Raw genomic sequence first — 18168 nt, forward strand, 5'->3', positions numbered from 1 at the left:
GGAGCGTGAAACAGTTGTGCACTCTTGTGCACCAAGAAAATACTGATACAATTAATCTTTTAATGGGGCTATACTATTTCACAGTGTAGGTAGGGTCTCACAGGATAGGAATTGTTCTTCCTCACACCACACAAACAAAAACGAAATGGAAAACTAGATGGTTGGGAGAAAGGTTCTAACCTGGCCTTCTCCTCCTTGTACAAGTTTTCTATCTGTAGGAGTATTTTTACATGGAATACATTAAGTTCAGCATTGTGTACACTGAGTAGCAGTGAATCTCTCCAGGGCTTCAGGCAGAAGGCTATTCCCAGCCCTCCTTGTAGATGCCAGGGAGTGAATCAGAGACCCTCTGTATTCTTCTTTTGCTGAGGTTCCCTCGCAGTACTGGTGATAAAGTTTATGAAACTTAAGGAAATCTTTACAGTGTTTTGTCCTAATGCGTGAATCAAATTAAAGCTGTTTCAAATTAAAAGTCAGCGGTCCGCCTACTGAGGTGTCCCATGCCTTTAAGAAACTCAAAAAGTCAAGTCTAGTCATTGTATTTTCTTTAAAGGACTACAACTCCCACATGGCAATGTAAGAGGGCGGTCCCAGCATGCAAAGCAGTAATGACGTAAGCATGAATAACACCATTCGTGGGCCTGCACCTACACCGCGACCCTATGGACCATTGCATGATGGGACCATCCTTGCAGACTTTATTTTAGACCTTTTTTTACAACAACTTTTTACTTTTTTACAACTAGCTGTAGAATACAGTTCTGAGAGGAAAACTGATGCTGAAGAACAGCCGTCCTGTTAATTCATTCCCGATTATCTACTTTAATCACATCTGTTTGACGTGAGGCGTAGGAAAGCGGAAGTGAAAGTTGTCATAGTAACGTGTAGTTTTGTCCAACCTGCCCCGGAAGTACATGGTCGGGTCCCTAAAACGTGCATCTGTACATTTTTTAAAAGAAAAAAAGAATACGTCAAATCTCATGCTTAGTTGGCAGGGATACAGCCAGAGACAGAAAGCCGGCAAACATACTTTAAAAAAACGTAATTTGAAAAACCAGACAGTAACTAAGGCCTGCAGCTCCCGCCCTTGACACCCATTGGCTCATCAGCATAGCAACAGCCAATCGCTCCCAGCCACGCTCCGGCGCCGGGAACCCTCACCTGGAAGGCTCCGATTGGCAGGGGGCGAACTCCGCCCCTCCCCTCCAACTTTCCTATTGGCTGCGTGTTTGGCGTGGTGCGCTGCCATTGGCCAGGACGAGGGAGCTCTTCCCCCCCACCCCGCGGCGTTTGCTGGTGATAAGCCTGAGAGGTGGGAGGCGGGTTGACGTTGATTAGTCGCTTTGGCCGTCCAAGGGGCGCGTGTGGAAGGAAGCCTCTCAGCGAGGGGGGAGGGCTTTTAATTCCTTTCCCTCGACGGTTCCCGGTCCCTTTCCTTGTGGGAGCGCGTGGGAAGCAGGTGTGCCGCCGTAGCCGCGCCAGGGTAGCACCGCTGCGATGAAGCCGCTTTGGGGTCTCGGCCTCCTCTGCGTTCTCCTCCTGGCCGGTGAGCGACGGTGGGGGATGGAGGCGTTTCTGGAAGGTTCGGCGGGTGGGCGAGCGGGACCGTTGAGGGCGCGACCTCCCCTCAGCCGCCCTGTCCTTGGGCTTACTCTATTTCCCTCAGGACATAAGTTTGTATTGTGTTTTTGCGGGGACGGACGTCCTTGTTTCATACTCCCCTCCCCCCGTGAGGAGGAAGGTACTTAAATTGTGGGCGGCGGTTGAGAGAGAGAGAGAGAGAGAGTTCGTGTAACGGTCCTCCCTCAGGGAGGCTTAACTTTCTGATGATCTCCTGCTGAATCTGAGGCCCAAGGCCTTCACCGCGCAACCAGTCCCGAGGGGCGATTTAACTTCTGAGGAAACGGGTGTGCGAAAAGTGTGTGGCATGTACTTGGCTGTTGGAAGATCCGTTGTCAAGAGCTTGTTAATTCAGTCTCTGTATATCAAAAAGGGATTTGGGGGTGGGGGGGAGGGTTCAAAAAGGGATTTGGGGGTGGGGGGGAGGGTTGAAAGGATTTTTAATGACGATTAGGGGAGAGGCGAGGTTCCCCCCCCCGTTAAGTACTCATTAAGAACACTTCGATATCTGCCCTAGCAGGAGACCTTTGTGGTGGGTTGTCATTCATCATTGTGGGTGAAGAATGAAGTAAAAGTGGTCCGCAGGAGGAGTGTAATTCTAACTTAGTTTTCTAATACAGTAGACAGCGTTGTACTGGGGCCTTGGATGGGGATAGCAGCCATGTTTGTCGCTTCCCAGCACGTTGGTCCTAAAGCTCCATCTACTATGCTAACTAAGCAAGGCGGGCTGAGCAGAGAGATGACTTCACTGTTCTCTCTTGGGACCATCATTTGCTGCCTGCTTGCGCAGCAGCTTCTCTTTACCATCCGTCTGAAATTTGACAGAACTTTCTGGCTGGTCCGTGGTGCTGCCCCTTTCAGTTGGCTCTCTTGGCCAATCACACTTAATGCTGGGGGGTGGCTTGAGATTGCTTCATCAGCTTTGCTTTTTCATTCAAAATGGTTTTCACTTCCTATATACCCTGTTACACATTTATTTGAGAGAGATTCCACATCGATATTGCAACAAATATCTGGAGTAGTGCAAGCCTGTATCATTCAAAGAATGGAGGGCTTGGTGGGCCCCACTTCCTACTTGAACCTAAGATGTTTCCCTGTTTCTGGTGTACAGATCAGCAAGTTTCCTTTGAGCGACTGATTTGATACTAATGTGTTCAAATTACTCATTTTGCAGCCTCAGTCCAAGCTGATGAGGTAGATGTAGATGGCACAGTGGAAGATGACCTTGGTAAAAGCAGGGAAGGATCGCGAACCGATGATGAAGTTGTTCAGAGGTTTGTTTTAAAATTCATCTTTCAACACTCAAATTGCTTTAAATGAAACAAACCTTCAAATAGAGGTAGTTGGGATTGCAGTGCAAATTTAATACCTTGTTTAAAAATGATTGACTTAATGAGGTTGCACACTGACATACTTGTGGAATGTTTGCCAGCTTCTTAACTGGCAATTTGGAAAAATGCTACCTTATCAAACACAAAGTAACTTGCACAAAGTGTTCTAGGTCATAATCTAATTGTGAGTACTGGTGCTTTGTTAAATAAACTATTGTTAAAATGAAGTCTTAATCCAATAGGCATATTTACTTTTCCAAAAGAGGACTAGTGTGCCTAAGACATTGAATGCTTATTTAACACTGACTCGCTTGCAGTGAAAACTGCAATTGCATAAAACAAGAAGCAACGGTTTCCATTGTATAGGTATTTTGGGACTTTGCAACGTAGAGATGTCATGAACATGCAAATTCAGAAAACTACCTTGGAAAATAGACAGCAACGAAAATAGAAACTGATAATACATGAGTGGCGGGGGGATAAACCTGTCAAGTGCTGTTTCTGTAGCATTTGGCATGTGTATGGCCACAGGAAGCATCATCTTTTACAAGCTGCTTGGCTTTGTTGTGAGAAGAAGAGGAGTTTGGATTTGATATCCCGCTTTATCACTACCCGAAGGAGTCTCAAAGCGGCTAACATTCTCCTTTCCCTTCCTCCCCCACAACAAACACTCTGTGAGGTGCGTGTGGCTGAGAGACTTCAAAGAAGTATGACTAGCCCAAGGTCACCCAGCAGCTGCATGTGGAGGAGCAGAGACGCGAACCCAGTTCACCAGATTACGAGTCTACTGCTCTTAACCACTACACCACACTGGATCAATTGAGACCAATTGATCATATCAGGAAACTTGGTGACATTTAATTATGTCCTTCTGCTTGCACAAAAGAAACACTGCTAGTGTAGTGGGCCATCTGGTTCGCCTGTGTATTGGAGGCATTCTAATTGCATCAAGGAACATACATTTATGTTTGCAGAAAAATCAGTTTACTGCTACTTGGAGAAAAAAAGTCTTAATGGATAACCTGGTATTTCTGTCTACAGGGAAGAGGAGTCTATTCAGTTAGATGGTTTAAATGCATCCCAAATAAAGCAAATTAGAGAGAAGTCAGAAAAGTTTGCATTCCAGGCTGAAGTAAACAGAATGATGAAGCTTATTATCAACTCTCTTTACAAAAATAAAGAGGTAAGCTATATATATATAATATGAGACAGAGTTGATAAAAAATTTTGTATGTACATGTACCTGACTGTTTTTTAAAATTTCACACTAGATCTTCTTGAGGGAATTGATTTCAAATGCATCTGATGCTCTAGACAAAATACGACTGCTTTCACTAACTGATGAAAAAGCTCTCCTTGGTAATGAAGAACTCACAATAAAAATCAAGGTAAGATGCCACTTTGGTTCCTTCAGCAGTTTTGGAGGGTGTGTGTTACTATTAAAAATAATTTTAAGCTACTTCTTGAGAAGATATTTTAAAACGGGTGGGAAACCTGTAGTCTTCCAGATACTGTTGGATTCCCACTCCCACCCGCATGACCTGTGGTCAAGGATGGTGGGAGCTGTAGTCCATCAACACCTGGTGGGGTATGAATCCATAAATTAGGAAGTGACATCATGCTATTTTCTTACTGCATATAAAGGAAAAGACTGGCTGCAGGAGATATAATGTCCTGCATTGTCTTGCAATGTAATCAGTTATAAAGTCATGTACATTGATGACCATTCAAACAGTGATATGTTAAATTGATAAATCACTCAGACTGGGTTTGTTTGTTTTACAGTGTGATAAAGAGAAGAATATGCTTCATGTTACAGACACTGGCATTGGCATGACTAAAGAAGAACTAATAAAAAACCTGGGTACCATTGCCAAGTCTGGTACAAGTGAATTTCTAAGTAAGATAACTGAGATGCAGGAAGAGAACCAGTCAACTTCTGAGTTGATTGGTCAGTTTGGTGTTGGCTTCTACTCAGCTTTCCTTGTGGCAGACAGGGTTATTGTCACATCAAAGCACAACAACGACACTCAACACATCTGGGAATCTGACTCAAATGAATTCTCTGTAATTGATGATCCTCGAGGAAACAGCTTGGGACGAGGCACTACTATAACGTAAGTGTTGCAAGTACTTTCACTCATGGGTAGAAGAAAGTATAGATGTTTGACTTCTGTTGCACCAGATTCTCAAAAATAAGGCTGAAGGCACAATTCTCCCTATCCAGGCATTCTCTGCTTCAGGCTGCCTAGGATTAGGATTGACACCCCTTCGCTGGGATGATCTCTAGTGGGATTGGCTTCTATAGGTCATTGGTGTTGTAGCTGTTATGTGTTGGGAAAAGCAAGAACTTCTGATGTCTACTTTTTTATCTTTTTCCTAACAAGTTGCAGAACTCTGTACTGTTACAATATGTGGTGGCTTGTTTTGAAAGTAGTGCATAGTGTTTCCCAAGTATAATATGCTGTAGCATCTGCAGCATAAACTCCTAATTATACTGTGCTGCTAGAGAACAGAAAAGCATTTAGTTATTGGTCTGTTGAAATAATGTGCAGTGCTTAAATTTATTTTTAATGTAATTTTACTTAAATACCTTGGTTAATATTAATTTGATTAATTAATTTGATTAATGCAGATAGCCAGCATGTAAAAATTATTACAATATGTTATTTATTACTTTAGGTATTTGTACAGTGAAAATAATGCAAACTTTAGTTGTAAAATAATGGTTTAGTTACTGGATTTTGCATCCTTTAGGATATATTTGAAGTTGCAGTGCAAAATTTGATTTTAATCAATTATGTGTTAATCCTATGTGACAGTGGGTAACAATTGGCTTTGGGGCTAGATGCCCTAGCATCTGTAATCAATGTTGCATATAAAGCTAAAACTTCATTAAAATCATTAAGACGAAGTCATTAGAATTGCCTAGAAAATCATTAGAATTGCCTAGAAAGTAACTTTGTAGCTGATCGTATTTTATCAGATGTAGAGTCATATTAAAATTAAGTTTGTATACAAAGCTGCACGTTTTGCTGCTTAGAATTCTTGTTGGTTGCACGGTACCAAAAAGTAGGGCCTTCTAAAACTTAATTTTAACAATGTCGCTTCATACTTGCTTCAACCTTGGTTAGCATCTCTAGTCCAAACTTAATTTAATAATGGCCCATGTGGATTGGAGAGATTGAGATTAATGACAAAAACATCTTTTTGCACAAGTTCCTGCAAGGGCTGTGTAATATCTAATCTGTTCCTTATGCAGCTTGGTGTATTTCTTGAATCTCCCAACAAAAAGCTACAGTTGCAACTTGTGATAAAGAAGGGAGGATTCTAGAGAAAAAGGGCCTTACTGTGATGAAAATATTGGTGCCAAAACCTGCTTGGGGATCTAAGGACATTCTGTCCTCCCTCAAGAGGTGGCCAACTTTTTGCCTCTTTCACAGGGAAAGGAAGAATTTCTAATTTTTTACTGAAAGCAAAGATTTGCCATTTGTCTTCATAGTTCACAGCTGTCTCACAACTGTAACATTTAATGTACACGCATATAACTGCCATGTCCTGAAATTTCTTAGAAAACTATTCCCTTCGCTCTCTTCCCTTCGTATGGCAAGTGGCTGAAAATTGGATTCTGCCAAATTATCAGAACAGCCTTACAAACGATGTTATCATATTTTAAAGTTGCTGAACTTCTCTACCAATGGAACTTCTAGAAGCCTTTTACTCCTAGAACATGCTCATTAGCAAAAGCTAATGTAATTGTTATATCTAGTGCAAATTAGCATTAGAGAGGTTGCTAATAGTCAAATCAGGCAAAATTGTTTTTGAAAAGAGAAATGTATAGTTATTTGGAGTATCCAGACAGATCTGCAACATGCTGGTAGCACGTACCAGTTGTATCTTACATAGTAAAAAAGCTGGTCTGGTAATATTTTTATTGGTGTTCCAGTTCAGATAACTTGGTTTAGAAGCTTGTAGGTAAAGTAGTTGTTTTTAAATGAAAAGCAAATTGATGTAAAATATGTTGCTTTGAACTGAAACAATGCATTTTCCCTTTTATTTCTCAGTCTTGTTCTAAAGGAAGAAGCTTCAGACTATCTTGAGCTGGATACAGTTAAAAACTTGGTCAGGAAATATTCACAGTTCATAAACTTCCCTATATATGTGTGGAGTAGCAAGGTAAACTTTTTAAAATATTGCTGACTTGTGTAAAATACTAAGAACATAAGTTATATAAAAGTTTAAAGATTGTTTGTGGAAACAAAGCTTTAAGTGTTGCTATTATCTATGATAAACCAGTTTAACATGAACAATAGATCCCAACTGAGCAAATGAGACTACCAAGCAAGATAGTTTCTCTGTCTACATTGTAATTGATGTTGAAATGTGCTCCCGGTAGTCAGAGGGCTTCTTATTGGATCAGTTCATACAGTAGTATCTACAAGGCGCTTTTTAACACTAAGCTGTTAAGGATGCCTCTGATTTACTGAAGACTCAAAAAGCTGAAGCACCATTAACTTTCAATATTGTGGCTGCTAGACAATTGGAAACTTAAGACTTAGTCTTAATACACTTAAGAATTACATGTAGTAGTGAATAGTATGGTTCAGCATGTGGTTCTTCTGCTGGATATCTGTAGAATACTTACAGCCATACTTGCTAAAGTTCAATTCTCAATTTTCAGTGCTCATGATGGACTTTACACCCTTAGCAAATATTCCCCTATTTAATTAAACATTTCTCACCAAATAAAATATATGAATGCAACATTAACTATTTCTGCAGACTGAAACTGTAGAAGAACCTCTTGAGGAAGAAGAAATGAAGGAGAAAGAGGAAACAGATGAAGAAGCTGCAGTGGAGGAAGAAGAGGAAGACAAAAAGCCAAAAACTAAGATGGTAATAGTTCTTCACGTTATACATGCCTTTAATGTTAAAACAGCTGTCAAATGGAATTGGCTGAGTTGGTAAGGTTATCCAAACAAGATGTGTATACATAGGTTTAGGGTTGCATATCTCCAGATGAAAAATCTACTTGCTACAATTCTTTGGAGAGTGGTTTCAGAACATTTGAAATAAAATCAGATACCTATTGGTTTTTAGCTCTCAAAGTGCTTCCCCTTTAGCCAAAATGTCACTAGCCTCCCAGTAGAGGGAGGTACACAAATGTTTGAAGAAATGCCTTTTTTTCTATTTTGGAAGAGCAAGAATTGCATGGGTGGTGACCCCAAAACAGTCCCATGAAGCCTGGGCATCCTCGGTGTTTAGAGAATGTTGGGGAAAGGGTAAAATCCTGAACAGTAGCATTCTACTCTGCAGCATTTTGTTTCAGGTCCCACATATTTTTCTGATTCTTTGGCCCAATAATACAAATAGCGTAGACAGAGGCAAGTACTTCTATAGGTAGAGTGATACTGATTGTTGTCAACAGTCTCAACACTCTGTCCTCTTTTTTTCTTGTCATTTCCAAATTCATAAATTACTGACATGACAGGAAAAGCAACTATTATGTTTGTGTGATGCATATTTAGTTGAGTACCATGCCAGCTAGGGTATAGACAGCTGCTACCATTTAACTTACATGACATGTAAAAACTTGAGTTCTGCAAATAATGCTAAAATACTTTGCAGGTTGAAAAAACTGTATGGGATTGGGAGCTTATGAATGACATCAAGCCCATTTGGCAGAGACCATCTAAAGAAGTTGAAGAAGATGAATACAAGGCTTTCTACAAATCATTTTCTAAGGTGTGCTTGCTTTAGCATATTGGGATACAAAAATTAAACTGCAGTGTCAAAACTTGCTTTGATGGGGTTGGGGGCATGAGTAAATGTGATTGAATGAAATTGGTATGCTGATTTTCAAGCACCTGTCTAGAGCTTAGTAAGATAACCATGAAAGTACTTAGAATAGTTGCCATGCTGTGGTCTCAACTTGCTGCCTGTATGAGGTACACTTAAAAAAAACTAGATCTTGACTTGAATCAAGAAAGCACCAACTCTGTGTAACTTTATTGCAGGAGACTGATGAACCCATGGCTTACATTCACTTTACTGCTGAGGGAGAGGTGACATTCAAGTCCATTTTGTTTGTTCCGACGACTGCTCCACGTGGCTTATTTGATGAATATGGATCCAAAAAGAGTGATTTTATAAAGGTAAAAAATGTTGTAAATTTCTTCCTAGAATCATAAAATTGTAGAGTTGGAATGCAGGAATCTCAAGATGCAGTCCCCTATCCAATTTGAAACCATATTAGACCCTGCTTAGCTTCCTAAAAAGACAGTTGCAGAAACGATCATTAATAACTTTGTTGTCTTACAGCTGTATGTCCGGAGAGTTTTCATCACAGATGACTTCCATGATATGATGCCCAAGTACCTTAACTTCGTCAAGGGTGTTGTAAGTATCTTCAGGAATAACGTCCAGTGATAACTTTCAACTCCAATTTTACTGCTATGCCTCTCTATAAAATGTTCTTTTTAAATGCAGGTAGATTCAGATGATCTTCCTCTAAATGTATCTCGTGAGACCCTCCAGCAACACAAACTGCTAAAGGTACGTCATTTACAGCAAGAGCTTTCAGGGGATGTCTTAATGTAGCTTAAGAGCATGAGTTGTAGAACTTAAAAGTAACTAGAGGATCCAGCCCAATTGCCTTCTAAATCTGGCCCATAGATGGTCCGGGAATCAGCATGTTTTTACATGAGTAGAATGTGTCTTTTTGTTTAAAATGCATATCTGGGTTATTTGTGGGGCCTGTCTGGTGTTTTTACATGAGTAGAATGTGTGCTTTTATTTAAAATGCATCTCTGGGTTATTTGTGGGGCGTAGGAATTCGTTCATTCCCCCCCCCCAAAAAAATATATAGTCCGGCCCCCCACAAGGTCTGAGGGACAGTGGACTGGCCCCCTGCTGAAAAAGTTTGTTGACCCCTGATATAAACAATTGGTTTGACTCTGAAGATCTCCCTTTTGTCTAGAGGCAGAGCTGGAGTTTTCTCCTTTATTCAAGGGTTAAGCCATAATCAACAGGCAGATGGGTCTGTATTAGCAAAAAACAGGAGGGTTGGTTTTAATAGGAATATTTAATAAGAATGCATCATAATGCATCTTGACCTAACAACTTGCAGAGTTTCAAAACTCCTGATGTTCTTGAAAGCTGTCATATGCAAGTGTCCTTTTTCAATCATTTTTAGGTTATCAGGAAGAAACTTGTCCGCAAAACACTTGATATGATTAAAAAGATTGCTGACGAAAAATACAATGAAACATTCTGGAAAGAATTTGGAACAAACATCAAACTTGGAGTTATTGAGGATCATTCAAATCGCACTCGTCTAGCAAAATTGCTTCGCTTCCAAACTTCTCACCATGAGTCCGAATTGACTAGTCTAGACCAATATGTAGAAAGAATGAAGGAGAAACAGGATAAAATCTATTTCATGGCTGGATCAAGCAGAAAGGAGGTCAGTCATTTTTCATCATTGAATCCTACTGTGATTGTAACTTCCATTGCAGAAAGTGTTGCTATATCTCTAGAAAAGTAAGACTAATGCCTTATTCAGGCTGGATAAATGTATGCTAGTAGTGAAAGAATACCTCATTCAGCATTTTGGATCTTGCAGTACTGTGTGCTTATACTAGTATTTTATACACCTGCTTCGTAGGCTGAATCTTCACCATTTGTAGAACGACTTTTGAAAAAAGGCTATGAAGTAATCTATCTGACTGAGCCGGTAGATGAATATTGCATTCAGGCTCTCCCAGAATTTGATAACAAAAGGTTCCAGAATGTAGCTAAAGAAGGAGTAAAGTTTGAGGAGAGTGAAAAATCGAAGGAAGCCCGTGAAGCTTTAGAAAAAGAATATGAACCCCTTCTAAACTGGATGAAAGATAAAGCTCTGAAGGATAAGGTATGTACATACTAAGGAAACTCATACTCTTCTACTGATGCATTTCTGTGCTACGTTTGAACTCACAACAATATTTCTTTTTCAGATTGAAAAAGCAGTGTTGTCTCAACGATTAACTCAGTCTCCATGTGCTCTTGTGGCTAGTCAGTATGGATGGTCTGGCAATATGGAAAGAATTATGAAGGCTCAGGCTTACCAGACAGGCAAAGACATTTCTACAAAGTAAGTATTTAGAATTTTTCCTAATTGCTTTCTAGTTAAAGAATTTATAAGTCAAACATAACATCTGCCAGTAGTCTTCTGGATAAAGCACTCCCATCTAGAACTTATAGGCTATATTACCTGGCTGATCATAAAGCTGTCTTGCTGTTACCCCAGCTTCAAAGTCTCATAGGCCTTGTAGCATAGAACTCAAGTCACTTACTTACTAGCTGAGAGGGAGATTTTAGCATTGCAACTGGAAACTATCCCATAAGCAATGTAAATGCAAATAGTCAGTATTTCAAAAATGATTTCTGGAACATTTCATATTAAACATTTTGCAGTTTGATATAGAGGCTCTGAAGTGAATTTTCTATGCAAGTTTGGTATGCATACCAACACTGTGGCAGTTTCTTACACTTAGACTGCAATCCTAGGCACAGTAATCTGAGTGAAAACCATTGAAGGTGGGACTTGCTTCTGAATAAACATACGGACAATTGCACTGCACAACACTTAGTCTTCCTACAAAGTGCGATGTTGTCTTTGCCTAAGATTAAATTAACAACTCAAGGTTGCCTCTTTAAGTATCTTTACTGGTTAGCAAGTTTCTTTTTGAAAATCTCATACAAAAGTACTGCATTTAGTTAACCTTAAATATTCTTTCTTTATAGTTACTATGCAAGCCAAAAGAAGACATTTGAAATAAACCCTAGGCATCCCCTCATAAAAGACATGCTCAGACGTATTCAGGTAAGAAAGTTCAGGATTCTGGGCATCTGTATTGTCAGGTCCTGCTGGACCTACTTGAAATCTACCTTTTGAAGCTGTATTAAAGTAGCTTGTTACTTCCACCTGTAACAAAATACCAAATGCTGGGTAACTCATGCTGCGGCCTATTTGGCTACATGTATGACAGCCCAGTGACCACAAGCTCATTTTGTTGTGCTAATTTTTTGCTTCTTTCTCAGGAAAATGAAGAAGATCAAACAGTTGCTGATCTTGCTGTGGTTTTATTTGAGACTGCTACCCTAAGATCAGGGTATCTGCTACCCGATACAAAGGAATATGGAGAAAGGGTAGAAAGAATGCTTCGTCTGAGCCTGAACATTGACCCAGAAGAAAAGGTTGGTTAAAATGTCAAGGGCAATTGGCATAAGCCTTCAATTCAGTTTAATTGGCTCTTCATTCAAGAAGCACAGTGGCATTCAGTACAGAATCGGAACATACTAATCTAGTCAAATGTTAACAGAACTGTAACCAGCTATTACTTAAAAGCAAGGCTGAAAATGTCCTATTAGCTAGCTATTAGGCCACTTAGATAATTATAGAAAGGTAAGAATTAAGAAAACAGTTGTCTGAGCAGAAAAGGAAGATAATTGAAATTAAGACTCAGCTGCTATACATCACATGAGGTAATCTGTGCATGGTTCCTTCATCTTATACCTACTTTGGTGTAAATTTAACTAGAGAGAATACACTTTTGGGGAGAGGGAATGCTAGGACCCAAATTGGGAGCTTGTGCCCATGAGCCAGAGGTTCCCTATGCCAAATATCCAGTTTAACACACACTTAAATTTTATACTACTTCCCCAAAATGAAATTCCATGCGCAATAATGTACCATGACTGCAGATGTTCAGTCAAAATCACACTTGGTATTGATTGAAAGTATTTTGGCAGATTTTTGGTTGGTTTTTTGTTCACTAAATAAAATTATTTCTGAAAGGTGGAAGAAGAGCCAGAAGAACCAGAAGATGCTGCTGAAGAGGTAGAACAGGAAGAGGAAATAGAAGCTGATGAAGATGCTGAAGACAGTGAATCAAAGGTTAGTGCTATTGTGTGGGATGGTGCAAAACTTTACATAATTGAAAATGGAATTCTAATATGTATATTTCAAAAGGACATCACATATTCCCTTTATCCAAATAATACAATCTTGTGTTTCTGGTTGATTAGAGCAGGCCTAACATAGAGGCAAACTGTTTGGACTCATTTAAAGTTGCTAATAATTGGGAGTACTGTTTTTGCTCTGGCCCAGTGTGGTGTCCTAGATGTTATTGAATTCTACTTCCTATCAGTTCCAGCCAGTATGGCCAGTGGTCAGGAATGATGGAAGCTGGGAATCAATCGGTATCTGGAGTGCACCACATTGGCTATTCCTGCTCTAAAGCTGAGTAATGTAAACCTTGCAGATAGAAATAAAAAATGGCATACTGCGTAATAGCAGGTCTAGAAATAATGTTGAGACGCTTGTCCATTCTTTTATAGGCAAGTGTTTGTGCCTTGAAGCATTTGACTTAAGTCTTTTCTTTGTCTCTCTTCCAGGAGCCCACAGATGTAAAGGATGAATTGTAAAATGCACTCTCACAAATAGTATCCTGTGTCTGGGATGAAGCAGGAATGTGAACTAAATTTGTTTTGTTTTGGTTTTTTTTTTTCAATGTAAAATGTTGGGGGGAGGCTTAGGGTTATGGGCAGGAGAGAATTTTTTAAGTTGCATTTTTTAAACATTCCTCACAATGTAAATTTGTACTATTTAACTGACTACTTGGTGTAAAATCTTGTCATGTGTACAAAATTAAAATGTTCACACCATTTGCTGTATGGGGCAGCGGAGGTGCTTATTTACTTACCTTGAAATTGAGCAAAGTTAGTCTCTTAGTACAACAACCTTGTTGAAAGAGAAACAATGGAAGAAAAGTGGGAAAGGAAAACCTGCTAACCATTTTACAGGAGATGCTTAATAATCAGAACTGATAAAGGTATAGCGCACCACCTGTGCTTTAGAAAGTGTACACTATTCAGAAGCCAGAACATAATTACTTAAAAATATAGGGGATTGGAAATAGGAATCGATGCTATTTTGTCAATTCTGCTATTACAACAGAAGTTATTCACAGCTATAATAGGCAGGTTCTAAATTACTTGTACTTCATCAAACAAGTAGAATGCCCAATTAATTTCCAGGTTCTGTATGTTTTTAAAAGAGGTTAAATTAAATTACTTCCCTGTTTTTGTATGAAAATAGTGGACCTCATTTATTAACAAGACCTGACTAGTTGCTGTTTCAGAACAAAAAAACCCAAACCTGAACACTCATTTCTTGCATAATTAAGATGTCTGTGAGTGATATGCAACAATGGGAACTTCACAGATGGAAAATTGTGGTGCTGGAAGATGTAGCAAGGTGGAACTACAGACTGCACGATGCACTGTACTGAGGAGCTAGGCAGCAAAAAAAGTCACATGACAAGTTGAGCTTTGTATCAGTTGTCAATTCTGAATTCGTCCACAAGGTCTTATATATAGAATGTATGTCAATCTATAAGGTGGTAAATCCTGAACAGCAGCAGTGATACCTTCCACTGCAGGAAAAAAGTAGTTGGTACAGCAGATAACTATAGACACCTTATATTAAACTGGTTGCTCTTAATATAGATTTAAAGGACAATCATAACAATTTCTACTCAAGAAGTACTAGTGAACTCAATGAGGTAGATACATTAGGATTGTAGCCTAAGGCTTGCCTACAGAAAGCACACTTCACACAGCTTTGTGAAACATGAGTTTATTGCAGCACCACTTTTAGGGAGTGAAAATCCAAGGAGGCAACCATCCATCTCCAGTCCCCATTATTTTCATCAACTGGGCTACCCTCTCACCATTGGAACCAACTGTTCTTTAGTGGGTGTCATTTTGCTGCCTTTTACTACAGGCTGCAGTGCTGGAACCTACGAGGCCCCAACCTGCAAATCCACCTCCATTACATCCACTTTAAGGTAGGCTGACACCCTTGCTTGTTGGAAGCCCATTATAGAATGGTGAGCAGCCTACAGCAATGGATGTATCTGCTCTGGTGAGGAGCTGATGAGATGCTGGCAGATTTCTTCCTATGCCCCAAATAGCCAGTCTGTAAGGTCCATTGCAACAAGTGCATTGCAACTCTTTCCAAGAAGGTGTTTTGATTGACACTAACCAAATATGTAACCAAGAACTAGTACTTGAACGGACAGCTGCATATTTCTGCATTGCAGGGGGTTGATGATCCTCGGTGTCCCTATTCTATGAGATACCTTTTTCTCTTGTGTCACATCTTAGTCCCTGCCCTTGGGCTGACAACCTGGCTCATTGATCTCTGGAAGTCACTCTGCAGACCTTTTTCAGCAGAAGGGTAGAAAAGCTTAACACCTCATCAAAAACCTACAGAAACTGTTTTAAGGAAAAGGGGGGAAATAGTACTGGCATACTGTGCCTCATGTAGAGAGCAATGCTGCAGGTACATATTGAGACAAACCAGACAGCTAAGTAAAAGACTGCCTTGTATTGCATGGGAGGGAGTAAAAACATTTTGACTCCAGAAAATGGGCATACACTAGATGACTTGTAAAGCCCATGTTGTCAGAAAACTCTGAAATTGCACAGGTTCAATTATAAATACTAAAGAGCAGTTCATGGAGGAACATAATCCTTGCATCATCACTGTTGTGAAGGCTGAACTTCCTGATTTCTTTCTTTGAGCCCCAATAGTTCGGTTCTGAGTTCTCCAGGCTTGGGAGGGACTTCTGGTATTGTCTAAAAAAAGAAAAAAGGCAAGTCATACTGATACCAAGAACCACAAGTTCAGTTTTTAAATTTATAGCTTTGATTATATGCACACTTAGTGGAAACTTCTAGGTCATGAACCATGATAAGGTATTAGCTCTAACCCAGGTGTGGGCTTCTGGGTATTGCTGAACTACAACTCCCATCAGCCCCAGCAAGCACAGCCAATGGGCAGGGATAATAGGTTCAGCAACATCAAGAGGGCCAAAAATTCCCCACACTCCATTTCAAAATGCACAAAATGGATAAAAGGCTAAAACAATAAGGAATATTTTGAACTGCCTTTGGACACAGATCTGCAGGCTTAGGGAAAAGAGTAAGGTGTTCAAAGCCATCCAGGCAACAGAAGATCCAATTATTATTGCTCAGCAGCTCATCTAAGGCCTAGGCTACTGTCTGTCCTGGGATGGACAGTAAAAAACACAACCTACAGTCTTGGGAGATATATTACCTCTCGGAGCTGTATTGGGGAATAAGTGTATGCCCAGTGTTACTGTGTTGTTCGATGTAAGCTGTCCTGGGGGTCCTTCTGAAGTTGAAAGGTCAACTATTTCAAACAAACCAATACATAAATGGTGTGGGGAGGGGAGAAGCCACTTACAAGATCAGGCCTGTAATATCGATGGACAACTTCTGCACCAGCAAACATGGCCAACATACTTGCACTGAACATTTTCAGGTAGCGAGGCCAAGCTACTCCTGCAGGCATAGCCAAGAACTACTAGCAGCAACTGGAATACAAGTAAAAGAGGAAGACGAGGACACTAGTGAAGAAATGGCATGAACTCTGATGACATAAAAGGAAAATGATGAAGTCCAGGATAGAAACACAAGATGCTGGACGTTCTGGCAGTGCCTATCGCTGGCTGTATCCAACTAATAATGCTTAAAATGGATTTCAGTTGATTAACTTAAGTTTGTTGATTGCAACGGATCTACTACACTAGTATGACTTGCCTACTACAACCCTCATTCCTGAAAGAAAGCTACATCTTACGCTTGAAAAGCATTTTTACTATCATCCTTCCTGTGCTTTTTCTTGCTCAAAGCCACACAGCAAATCCCCAAAACAGAAATGGAAAAACAGTTTTAGGCTGCACTCCCATGCACAATTACTTGGGAGTATGTCCTATTGCACACAGTGGGACTTCTAAGTAGATGTGCATGGGACTGCAATTTCTGTCCCATGCACATTTAAGAAACTGTTAGCATGCAGTGGGCTCCAATCCAGGAAAATTTCTGAAAACAAAGAACACGTTAGTCTGCCACAGCATAAATTTGTGTGCCAGCTGTGCCCATTCCTGTAGATGTCAGATCTGGCCACGGTGATACATACCTTAGGTACAATCCGTTTGGATTAATGAAACACACCCTAGATGGGACTGTCTTTATTGCAGTAATCTAACCTGGAGTTTACCAGAGCATAGAGAGCAGTAGTTGGGCTTTCCCTCTCCAGATAAGGCCCACCAGCCAAAGCTGATGGAAAGCACTCTGCGAATAATTGTATTGTAAATTGGTATTGTTATAATGAGGCTATTCTTGGAAGCTAATTGAAAACTAATAAAAATATAATCAAAATGAAAGAAAAGAAAGCACTCTGCGACTCAGGCCACCTGCGCCTCAAGTAACAGTTGCAAAGGATCAAGCAAAGGCTCATGAACGGCAGTCTGCACGGTGGGAGAAGTGGGTTGCCTGTGGGTCTCTCAAACGGTTCTCCCAGACCCAAGAAACCGAGCAAATCCGCCATGTGACAAACACACATCTTGCCCAACGGACACGCGTGTCCTTCCATAACGCCAAAAGGCAAGCCAGGCTCTTCCCCACGGAAAGGGGGAGATGGGGGGAAGGGGCTTTTCTTCCATGAAGCTCCCTGGTTGCTAGCACCGCCCTGAGGTTCCCGCTTACCTGCATCAGCCCTGATCGCTGGCTCGTCGGTGGCGGAGGTTAATCTCACGAAGGACGAGCCGAAAGAAGGTTCTCTTTGCCCGGACCGGGAGCCAATAGAGGACGCGGAAGGCAAGAACAACGCACAGGTCAAGAAGTCACGTGTACAACTAGCTGTTACGTCCCATCACTCTTCTGGAACTTGAAAGCACTCTAGAGATAGAAATGTGGAATAGCATGTAGCCTTTTCATTCATGTAGCCTTTTCATTCAAGAGAAGATTTGAAAGACGCCCATGGCTGTAATTCTCGCCCTAGGTGCTCTACGCCTGCTCTAAAGTGTAACGTATATATGGGGGGAAAGCCCTAAATATTCCGCATTGGGAGATAAAGGAGGAAAGCCGTTAGCTTTTAGACCGGAAGTGCTATAATAAGGCTAATGAACCAAGTCACTCCCATTTTTGCTATGTCCATGATGAAGTAATAAAATAAAATTGAAATAAAATAAAATTTTGTATATATATGTGTGTGTACTTTTTTTTTTATTCGCAGCATAGGAAGTCTCATGGGAAGTTGTGTTATACTGAGTCAGACCATTGATCCATCAGATGGTCTGTT

At 40.5% G+C, this 18168-nt stretch overlaps 2 protein-coding genes across 2 annotated transcripts; one reads left to right on the forward strand and one right to left on the reverse strand.

The window, feature by feature from the left end:
* The first annotated feature begins 1353 nt into the window (after positions 1 to 1353).
* Positions 1354 to 13670, forward strand: HSP90B1 (heat shock protein 90 beta family member 1). The gene is made up of 18 exons (XM_081878435.1): positions 1354 to 1546; positions 2795 to 2894; positions 3993 to 4134; positions 4223 to 4339; positions 4737 to 5068; positions 7016 to 7127; positions 7734 to 7847; positions 8580 to 8696; positions 8969 to 9106; positions 9273 to 9350; positions 9441 to 9506; positions 10147 to 10416; positions 10618 to 10863; positions 10949 to 11085; positions 11739 to 11817; positions 12036 to 12191; positions 12793 to 12891; positions 13392 to 13670. Exons 1-18 carry the CDS (start codon positions 1498 to 1500, stop codon positions 13419 to 13421), a joined length of 2382 nt encoding a protein of 793 aa, XP_081734561.1. The 5' UTR covers positions 1354 to 1497; the 3' UTR covers positions 13422 to 13670.
* A 948-nt stretch (positions 13671 to 14618) lies between these two features.
* On the reverse strand, positions 14619 to 17759 carry UQCC6 (ubiquinol-cytochrome c reductase complex assembly factor 6). Its single transcript, XM_081879345.1, has 3 exons — positions 17574 to 17759; positions 16270 to 16399; positions 14619 to 15638 (listed from the first exon to the last, which is right to left on the reverse strand). Exons 2-3 carry the CDS (start codon positions 16375 to 16377, stop codon positions 15543 to 15545), a joined length of 204 nt encoding a protein of 67 aa, XP_081735471.1. The 5' UTR covers positions 16378 to 16399; positions 17574 to 17759; the 3' UTR covers positions 14619 to 15542.
* Positions 17760 to 18168: the final 409 nt, after the last annotated feature.

The sequence above is a fragment of the Podarcis erhardii genome (genome assembly GCF_964252035.2).
Source record: "Podarcis erhardii genome assembly, chromosome: 10".
NCBI classification, from domain to species: Eukaryota; Metazoa; Chordata; class Lepidosauria; order Squamata; family Lacertidae; genus Podarcis; species Podarcis erhardii.